Raw genomic sequence first — 11,522 nt, 5'->3', positions numbered from 1 at the left:
AAAATATCTCGAAAACGGTAAGACTTTTATAATGGGAATTTTGTCATAGCAGGTGGGTTATCCTTTGATCTACATTCTCCCTCGGTTTGACGTGGTCTTTACGGGACACCCTGTATACCACTGTTCCCGAAGAAATACGAAATATGATTATTTCTTCCAGGTCGATTCCATCCAACATGCGATTGAAATAGTTATATGGAAAAACTTGAAATATGATATCGGAAGTAAAATTCATATTTTTAATTCTTGATAATTAAGGCAATAATTCGATGAAAACTTAAAATAGATATACTTTTGAATTTCTCTTCTACATCCACAAACTAAATCCTAAATCGCAAAAGGCACTTCTTGATGAGGAAAATATATATTGTTGGATTTATTGGAATGGATCTGAAGCATGGAATTCGCATGATAGCTGATATGATGCCTGCACAATCTTCATTTTCGTGGGGTATATTCACCACGATATCAAGTTAGAGGAAGCCGTGTGTCCTAGTCCTCGGAATTTTTTTTACGCCGCCTATGTATGTATCTAGTACAGAGCGTAGTTTTTATAAACTAAAATTAATCGATCCACATTATCGACTGTTTCAATCGAGATAGGTGTAATGAGATGAATGCATTGATAAATTATTTCTATCGGTCTCTAGAATGAATACGTTCAAATATTGATTTGTGCGGTTGACTTCTTTCTGGAAAACTATTCAAATAGTGATGTGATGCTGCATCCTCATTATAATTGCACCTAATGTAACATTCGAGCATATTGAACTTTTCGTTATTTCCATAATTCATTTTGAAATAGAAAAATATACAAGTATTTCGAAACAATGATACTCGTAGCGCTGATTTGATTTCGAATGATATAAATTGATGATTTGACAGTCAAAGCTCGAATCTCGATGATAGCAGTCCATTATTCTGTGAGAAATTGAGTAAAAAGCATAAAAATGAAGAAACTAATAGAAGGAGACTGTGGCAATGATACAATGCTAAATTTTTCTGAGCTCATCAACATTTGAAACCATAGAAATATTGAGACACTTAGGTGAGAAAAGTTTTTGACCATTTTCCATTATTTATATTGATACAAACTATACGATGTTATATATTTTTGAAATCAGGAAAAATTAAGCTTTCAAAAAATGTCACAGAAATATAGTGTTCCCATTTAAAAAAACATAACTTTGGGTCATAGCTTCGTAATTAAAAACCCTTTTGAAAAGACGAGTACGCCACTGGATTCTACGTTAAAAAGTGCCTGTATAATGTTTAAATTTCAGAGCTCTATCTTCAATATCAACGGAGATATTAATGTTTTTCGATATCGCCATTTTTCCAATTTTCGCTTATAACTCGAAAACAGAAGTAGGCCAAAAATGGCCAAAATGAATACTACCTTTGATAGTTTCTCAGAAAAAGAGATCGAGAAGTGGGTATCAGATTTTATCTATCACCTCTGGTTTAAAAGTTGTAGTGCTAAAACATCGAAATTTGCCCACCCTGTACATAGTACATTTATTATTTGTTTAATGCTTACAGAAGAGCTCAACAAATATTAAATATTCCTAGAAAACCTTCCCCAATAATAGGAATAACGATCAGTGCCATCTATCCCTCACATCCCGAACCATATACAATGATCCCAAAATATACGGAGGGCGACTCACAAATTCAACACCCCTTATCCATCTCCCATTGGCTCAAAGGACCCTAACTCCGCCCCTTCAGGCAGTCTTTTTCGTTCAGTTAATTCTGTGCCTGCGTCACCGATTTTATTTTAGTTCACGTCCGATCTTCGTGCTGTTCGTTTTCGTTTGTTGTGATCCCTTTAGTGTTTTGAAGATGAACTACGGTAACCCGATGCACCATCACATGGGTGATCCTGGCATGATGCATTACGCGATGTACGAAAAACCGAAGCAGAAATTTTTCTTCAGGGTGCCGAGAGTTGTTCCAGATCAAAAATCCAAGTTTGAAAGTGATGAACTATTCAGGAGGTTGAGTAGAGAGAGTGAGGTAGGAAATTTCTCTTTTTTTATTTCTTTTTTTTTGTTCCATTATTTATTTTGATTGTCGAGTCATGTTTATATTCGTTTTTCTGATGTTTGTGTAACAACTAAGTTTCTATGTGCTGTTGAAAATCATACATACTCTTTTATTTTCATGAAATTTCTCCATTAATCTTGTTTTGAATAAAAATAACTAATTTCTGTCAGTTTGAAATTATTATTTTTGATATTGTTAGGTTTGAATTCGTTTATAGTTTCTCCGTTTTATTGAACTTGTTCACCTTGTGACTTGAAATTTAAATGATACCTTCCTTATGAACATGTATTATTTTCATAAAAATTCTAGCATGTAATAATATCTAATATCAATGTGTTATATGAAGACATGTTTCAACTTTATTTTTCTAAGGTTTCGAAAGTTTTCAATAACTCATGTGTGTAGGTACAAGTTGAGTTGTCGTCTAATTTTCAGATCTCCCAAATATTCATAATCATAATTGTAGTAACTAGTAGGTAGTGCCTGATCTGAATTCAATATTTCATAATTATTCCAAGAAACACTTCAGAATTTTATGACGCGCTCGTTCTAAGCCTTCAAACATCTTCGTTTCAAATGTATCTGTCTGACATTTTCAAGTTACAGTAGTTTTAAATAAAATCATTCATAGCTTTTCAATCAATTAATGTAAAGACACCATTCCTATTGAATTTCTTAAATTATTCTATAGAATGTAGGTATGTGGATACGATGAATATAAAGGAAATTATACAAAATCGAGAATATTTGAAGACCTAAGCTCACAGTATATAAACTACCTTTTCGGAAATTATATGAAACTAGATTTTGTATTGAAAACATTAGGGTAAAAAAATTTTTTTTTTCAGGTCAGATACACAGGATGTCGAGAAAGGGGAAAGGAAGAAAGACAGAGCAAATTTCAACGTGAACTTCATGAAGGTCGCACTGAAGTTTCTTTCATCACCAATGGAATGTCTATCCAATTAGCTTTCACACCACCAACTCAAGAATATAACAAGAAAGATAAACAATGTGATTTCGATAGAGAACCTGGAAAAGTAAGCATTCATGCTATAATAATCCTATATGATTCGAATGGAAAAATATTTCATAATCAGTGTCATAATTCTATTGCGAAAACAATTTTCACTTTTTGGTACATTAAATATTATTTTATTTTCAGTAAGAAATCAAAATTGGTATATAACAAACAAAAAGGATAAAAGCATTGACGCTCGTTCATTAGTGCTCCAATTGACATTTAACTATATTCAGTTCTGTGTTCTCCAAGAGAGAGAATGCCATATATGAAGGACGAGCGCTCAAAAGCTTCCGACTTCATGACAGTGCTTCACTCATTTTTGAGCGCTCGTCTCTAAACCGTTCGTTCAATCATTTCGTCACAACGTCTGTATTTTTCGAATTTTGAGCCAGAAATGGTCTCGAACTATAATGTTCCCAAAATTCTTTCGAACGAAAGAAACTAGAAACAATAGAAACTTTAAATTTGCAGGTTACACTCGGATGACGCGATTCAGTATTAAGTCCTTCAATATGCAAAATCTGACTAGGAGTTCCATAAATATAGCCGTTAGAAATTTTGTTCTTGATTTAAAAACTGCAAATTTGATCGAAATAAAAATTTGTATCTGGATGTAGAATGATTATGTAAAACCTCCTGCAAAATTTCCTGTTGATCACATAATCGGCACCATAGAAAATTCAAGAAGAATAAAGAACTTGAGATTTTTGTCGTTAATTTGAAAAAACAATATTAAGATTCGGGCAAAACTTCAACCTGATAATATAATGAAAGCCATAGATAATTCGAGAAGAATATTGGAGAAGAAACGCCTAATATTGATGCGTTTTTGTATAAAGAATAACCATGTCAAGATTCGTGCGAAATTTCTTATAGATAGCTTCATTAGAATCATAGAAAAATCTATAAGGATATCGAAAAACAAACCTAATTTATCAATTTAATTTAGTGACAAGAGATCCGACCGAGTTGAAATTTTTGTGTATACAGGGTGAATCTTTGACTTGTCCATATATTTCAACCAAAGATTCCTAAGGTCAGAAAAAAACACTTTTTTCCGATTCAATTTTTTTCTCACTTAGTATAGCGGACATTCTGAAGTTAACCGGACTTTGAATCAATAAAACACCATATTCCGAAAATATTTTTTTCGATTCCATTCCATTTGCGAGATATAGGTACCTGAAAATTACAGTTTTCAAGGAACTTTCAACAGCCTATATCTTTTCAACGGAGCAGAATCGAAGGAAATAGTATAGGAAAAAAGTGTTTCCTTTGACCTCAGGAATCTTGAAATCTATGTAAGAAAAGACTCACCCTGAATAAAGAATAATAATTTAAACATTTGGCATTTTCTGATACCTATGTAAATAATAATTCAAGAAGAATATCGAAATAATATGAGGAAAACATTGACGCGAAGTTAGATGCTTTCGAGCGCTCTTTCAGTAGTGTGCCAATAAACATATACCTTGAACAAAGAAATTTTCTGATTATGACAATAATTACCATAATGAAAGTTTTGGAAAATTCACCGTTCGCAAAATAATTAGAACAATTTTATTTCGATATCTACATACAAAAACAGAAACGTGTTCAACCTGACTTCACACAAATTCTTCTGCAAAGTGCCTCAGGCAACAGTACAGATGTTCAATGCATAATTGCCCTGTCCGAAATTTCATGGTAGTTTAGTTTCTCCCCAAATTGCTCTGCAGTTGACGTCTGAATAGCCCCATTTAAAAATCACCAGGAAACCTTTTGTTTGTCAGTTGAATTCACAGAAAATTGAAAAGGATACCTACATGTCAGTAAAATGGCCATTAGACACCTTGCGCTATTCTTCATGCTCCTATTACTTGACCCTTCTTAAGATGAACGAGAAAATATGGGTTTATTTTAACATGAAAGACTTTTTGGGTATAGTTCAATTCAGAATTAGAATGAAAAATCAATTTGAACACAATTCAAATTTTGAAAAAAATCTGTTTTTGAAGTTGAAGGAAAGGCATTTGATGGGCATGTTTTACCAATAAAAAGCAACCTAGAATACTTTTTCTGTTTTGCTGTGATATGTTAAAGGGGTGAAACGCGTAACCTCAATTGCATTTTTTACAAGAACTTTTTAAAGAAACATTATTCTTAAATGTGTTTCAAGTTTCAATCCTTTTCGTTGCGTCCGTCAAAGCAGTTACCTAATGAAAACATAAAACACAACATTCTGTATAAAAGGACTTTCTGTTAATGGAATCGAAAAAATCTTATGGGAACATTTCCTCCATCTCTTCTGCGATTCAAAGAAAAAAAATTCTCCTGAACATGAAATCTGAATAGTTTATTGGTGATATAAATGAGTGATCAACTGAAAGGATATAGATATTAATTGAACATCAATTAAGTCAAGTGCACAAATCGAATAAGTCAATCTGAAAATATGATTTTAGAATGACTAATCATATTCACCTACTATTCAATTGACTTACCCTTTTTAAAATTTTGATTTAATTAGCAACCCTTCCGATACCCTATACTACAAAAAAAAAGCATGACTTGACTATTCGTAAAAATAGGGTAGGGCAACATAACTTCTCTTTTCAAATTGCAAAACAGCCCATTATATCACTATGATTTTTTATGTAGAATGACTCAACTTTTAATTGGCAAACATAAGCAAGTGATGATTTGTGCAATTTTGATGGAAAATTCTAAATATACTTACCTACCTTAAATATACGATGATCAAATTCATAGAAAAAAGCGAAAATTTCCAGAGCGGTTACAATTTTGTTTTTCATGGAACAATTCAAAAATTGTATTTTAAAGAAGTAATAGAACTTTTATGGTGGACCACTGGTTAATTAAAAAAATGTAAAAAAAAACTATATTGTCTAGAGCTACACTTTTTGGTGTCTTGTGGTTTTGTCGTATCTACTACCGATTGCGAGAAGAAAAATTTCCAACAATTCTGCAGTAATCCTCAGGAAAATCCAAATTTTTATGTAAATCCAGTTAGTAAGCAGTTATGTATGCATTAATTATAATTTTTGGTACTTATTTACCCATTCTGTAGTGAATATTAATAAAGATTCGATAAACTGGTATAATCACCACTAAAAAGTAGAACTACAGAAACACCCTGTATCTCGAAAACAAAACGTGAGCGAACGAATGTTTATAGAATTTTTTTTCTTAAAATCATGCAAGGAACCTCTCATATTCCTTTGTTCCTCAAATTGAAGATGTTTAAAAAGTTATGATTAACGATATTGAAAATCATGCCAATTGACGCTCTTCATGGTGGTTGCGAGGGTGGTTGAGAAAGCACTAAATTGATTTTTTTTCAGAAAAACATTGCAAGAGGCCATAGTTTTTGAAAAAGCGGACTAGCCAATTCAAATCGCCTATAAATACGATGAAACACTCCTTGTTGTTTTTTTCAAATTTCTTATTTTGTACAAACCTGGAAGCTAATTTCCTGGCTGCTATAGGGTGATTCATAAGAAATGAGCAGATTTAGTGACTGAAATTATGAGCACCAAACTACTTTGCAACTTTCACTTGACCTTTCACTACAGCAATTTTCAATGCTGTACGTTTTTCTTTCGACGTAATTTATTTGAAAAATGAAAAATTACCAAGTAGTTCAGTGCAATAGACCTCAGGTAGATTGAACCGTCATTTGAAATATCGTACCTATCGTAAATCTCAAGTCCAACTAAACTACTCCGAATTCCACAAAATTGCCCTTTTAACTAAGGGATCGACTTCTCCAACTGTCCTGATCTTTACCTAAACAGGCCCAATAAAAGTCGGCACTTTCAAAACAGAATTGGCTGTCATAAAACCCCTGTTTATTGTAACTCGCCATATTGTATATCCATTGTAAATAACTATAAACGTTTTATAACATCTGAGGCGCCTTCTCTGCGCTACTTTCAGTTGAAATAGACGTCGCTTTTTGGTAGGAAAGGCATTTTCAGTGGTTAGAAATATCGGAATTGTTTATTCTTCGTAGGATTTTATGTTTCGGCTGGTACTGTACTGCTTCCGTTCAACAGCGGTTAACTGAAATGATGCTACAGGTTTTGTTTATCCGCTTAGGGAGCCCCTAAAATGTGAGCAGCTCTACTCGGTTCTCTCATAGAAAATTGCAAACTCACTATAGATTTTCTCTATTTCAGTATCGTAATAAGTTTATCATAGTACTAAAAACAGTGCTATAATGAACTCATTACAGCATTGTTTTTAGTTTTATTTTTTGTTTTGTGATTGTCTCCACTGACTTCCAATCCCATCAAATTTCGACACAAGTCCATTGTCAATTTACTTTGGATATAGTGATATGATTTGCATCATTATTCGCATTTCTCTCAATGCGTGGTGTTGAATCGATTTTGCCAGACATAATTCACGAATTTAATGCGTAATTCTAGGTAAATGATTTTGAAATTCGAAACGTACAATTCAAGTTGAAATACCGTATTCTGTCAATTTTCGTAACAGTCGCAACAACTGCCAAAATACAAAACAAAAAAAACTAGGATATATAATCTGAATTTTTCATTGAATTTTGACAATATTTCATAAAACTTGACTGAAATAGAGAAAATATCGTCCAATACTCGTTGCAGAAGGCAATTTCAACACTCATATGTGTTTGAATAGAAGCCCATTCGGTAACTTATTTTAGTAATATACTATTTTATAAAGGTCTATCATTTAGGTGATGAGGAGGTTCTGTCATTTAGATATTAATTGGTGTTTTAATCGATTTAAATAGTTCTGATAAGAATATTAATAATAACAATAATACTTTATTGCCATAACAAAGTGTTACATCTTTTATTGCATTGTGCAAAAGGTGATCTAGCAAAAAATAGATTTCAGTCGATATCTAAATTTAATGGTTTTCTGAAATAGGAAATCTCTGATGATGGAGAAATTGTTTTCAATTGAAATTCTAAAATTCTGAACATTGATCGGATTCCAAAAATGTTTCCATGAATTTTCATAGCCAAAACCGAATGTTTGAATTAAGAGAAATTTCAATTGCCAATTCAAAAAGAGCTCAAGGTCGTGGACAGGGGGGATCCAATAGGGTCCCACCCCCCAGAAATTTTTCAGAAAAAAACAGCAAAACAACAAATTGAATGGAGCATCTTCTATCTTATTGCGTATTAATTCAGAGGTATTTCTTAATTTTTATGTTCATTTGAATTAGGTACATTTCCTGAGCTGTCTTGAATAGTTTCCGAGTTATTTGCAGAAAAATAACTGACGAAGAAGTCTATGAGAAATTGTGTATTTCTTCTGCAAGGAGTGTCAAATATTATACCATGAATCACTGCGCAAAATTGAAACTAAGTTCTTACCGATTATTCAATATGATAGGTGTTGATTATGTTAACAAATTCATATTGCGATCTTTTCTTGAATGTTTCTGATATATAAATTATATAACTTTTTAAATATTGTCCGTTATGTAGAAAGAACGTGAACCCTTCCATACCACAATCTCAGAATTTCTTCTCATAATAAGGAATAAGATATTTTGGTCCTTCATTTTCAATAATAATCGTTTGGGATTTTCAACCAGGATGATATTTCCATTTTGTGTTTTTTTTTCTTTTTTTTTTATTTAAATTAACGTGCCTCAGCAGCTAGGCCATTGACACAAGGAAAAATGTACTTATCCTCTAGGTATAACAAATAATACAGTACATAAAAAATTCACAAAAAAAGGAAACATTGAAATCTGTAGAATTCGGAAATAGAACGAAAAATTTATCTGTTCGCCGTCCAGAGCTTTTCTCGGAAACTATTAGAACTATCTATTTGCATCAATTCTGGTACGAGAGCTCGATCCATTAAAGTTGAAGGTTAAAAATCATGGCATATATAATCATTATAAGTAGTAACAGTTCTTTGTTACTACCGCCAAATGAATTAACTATATGTATACCTATTAGTTTTCTAGTCATGAATTTTTTAATATTTCTTACCCAATGTTTTCCAATTAATGTAACTACATCTTAAGTTACCTATGTTCAAGCGCTCGTTCCTCGAACAGTGCATCAAGATTTCTATGTTTTTCGAAGTTTTGGCCTAGAATGTTCTCAAACAATAAGGTTCGACTCACTGATAAAGAATCATGAACACGATAAAAAAATATTTCGGTGACGTCAGATCAGACTTACGAAGTTCATGGCGAATTTCAGGAGAAAAACTATCACCACAGCCTCTGATCTAGACAAAACAAATGACAAACAATAACTTCATAAAATGATCGCATCTCATTATACCTATACACTGTGCCCGTAAAGTATGGAACAAATTCATTTTTAGCTAAATAGACCATTTCAAGAAATAATCCTGAAACACGTCGATTTTTTATTTTAATTTACCGTAATTTAAAAATAATAATCAAATATACAGTGTGAATTACTTTCGAGTAATGACGTCAGCGTCTTTTTTTTTAATGGAACACCCCCATTTTGTCTCAATTTTCCCATTATATAGCTGAGCTGATTCCTAAAATGTATCACATGTTGATTCCAAGTGGTACAAAAATACAATAGTTTTGTGTGTGCTATAAAGCAACACCTAACATTCTTCATTAGTTAAATTAACAATATTATCAAAAATAATTATTGTCTAGCGGCAATTGGTTTGAATGTAACACCCTGTAGTATGTTACATTTTTAGATTATGTATACAGTTTTGTGGTCTCTAAAGGCGCAAAAAGAGCATTACTGAACGAGATCTCAAAAGCTCCCGAGGCCAAGTCAGTGCTTTTCTCAATTTTTTTTTATTTCATCGATTTGAAATATTCTTTATGATACGAGAAAATAATAAACAATAGTGTTATTATTAGTATTAGATATACTAAAAAAAAATTTCTATTGCAGGTTCACATCAAATCCTCCTTAATAATGAACGGCGTCTGCGTCAGATGGAGGGGTTGGATCGATCTGGAGCGTCTCGACGGCATCGGCTGCCTCGAATATGACGAAGAATTGGGCGCTAAAGAAGAGGCCAGAAGAGATAGCTACATGAAGATGAGATGAAAATTTCCGACTTGCCCTCAGTTTATTTCGATTTGAAATAACTGCATATCTTCGCGTCGTCCATTCCAAAACAACACAAGAATATTTTTGACAAAGGTTGCATATTATATCGCCGATAAAACTATTTTCTTTTTTACATTTTTGTAGATATTGAAAATATTCTTGTCAAACCGAGTTGAATCTAATTGATTTCAAGATTTCATTTGGCAATATATTTTGATTATGTGAGTGTTATGGTACTGATAGTCTGTGATAAACAAGTATTGTTTTTTTAATTTTGTACCGATTGAATATGCTCTTTATAGCCATGTGTATGACTGTATGAGGAACTCTTGTTTCTTTTGTAATAATGTAAATATATCTCGTGTATGTGATATTTGATTTAGTTATGCTTCAATTTAATAAATGTGAAAGTGTAAAAAATCATCCATAATTTTAATGAAAATTAATGGTAAAAATTGTTACATCTATGTTTGATTTTCAATCCATCTCAAGGATTTCCAAAATGGACTTATGAATTGATCAAAGTTTCAGTTGTATGATGAAGAAATATATAATGATATAAGCACGTTGTGGTGATAAGAGTCGAGTCAATACTATGCAAATCAGAAGAAATTATTAGTATTGATAAATAATTAGAATTATATTTCGATAATCATTTTCCGAGCACCGAAAATATTAAAATATTCGTAATTCTAAATCGATGGAGGTTGGATCTTTAAAATTAATATTGTCTTTCGGACCACTTGTAGAGTGATGCGTAAATTTGCTTAAGATTTAAAAACTTTTGAGGAATTCGATAACAAATAAATCCTACGATTTTCAAGATATGATCTTCAGTTTAAACCATTAAAACCATGACATTTATCGAAATTAGTGGCCAATGTCAAAAAGTACCACAGATAAATGATGGGGTATACAAATTGGGCATACCCATTAAAAAAAGTTGGTATCGTGTTTGACCACTTTCGGATCAACTTGCAGAGTCAAAAGTAATTTGAGTTTTTTATGCGCTGAGTGCTGATGCCGATTCCGTTGAAATTTGAATCATCCTCCTAGCCCAAAATTTACAAGAGTTATCGACCGAGTGAGCATTATTGACTCACCCTGTATATAGAGGATAAGGTTGATAAGTGAATAAACGATTCCAAAAAGCAGATCTGATTTCATACATTGAACTCGAGAAATACACAATTTCTTATGGAGCTACGTTAGTTATTTTTCCGGTGAAATGGCAAATAACTCGAGAACTACTCAAAATAGCTTAAAAATGTACACATGAACGTATTAATTATGAAAGACCTCTGAATATGCAATAAAATAGAAAGTGTGCCATTCGATTTGAAAAAGTTGGGAGTATTTCGGTAAAGTTAGAATACTAT

The 11,522-nt window shown here is 32.3% G+C and overlaps 1 protein-coding gene across 1 annotated transcript; it reads left to right on the top strand.

Moving 5' to 3' along the window:
- The first annotated feature begins 1,770 nt into the window (after positions 1-1,770).
- Positions 1,771-10,604, top strand: LOC123677638 (protein big brother-like). The gene is made up of 3 exons (XM_045614285.1): positions 1,771-2,019; positions 2,898-3,089; positions 9,982-10,604. The coding sequence occupies exons 1-3, from the start codon at positions 1,846-1,848 to the stop codon at positions 10,138-10,140; spliced, it is 525 nt and encodes a 174-aa protein (XP_045470241.1). The 5' UTR covers positions 1,771-1,845; the 3' UTR covers positions 10,141-10,604.
- The last annotated feature ends 918 nt before the right edge of the window (positions 10,605-11,522 follow it).

This window comes from Harmonia axyridis, chromosome 4 (genome assembly GCF_914767665.1).
Source record: "Harmonia axyridis chromosome 4, icHarAxyr1.1, whole genome shotgun sequence".
In the NCBI taxonomy this organism is placed as follows: domain Eukaryota; kingdom Metazoa; phylum Arthropoda; class Insecta; order Coleoptera; family Coccinellidae; genus Harmonia; species Harmonia axyridis.
Note: the sequence above shows the minus strand (reverse complement) of the source record. Positions and strands in the feature narration are given on the sequence as shown.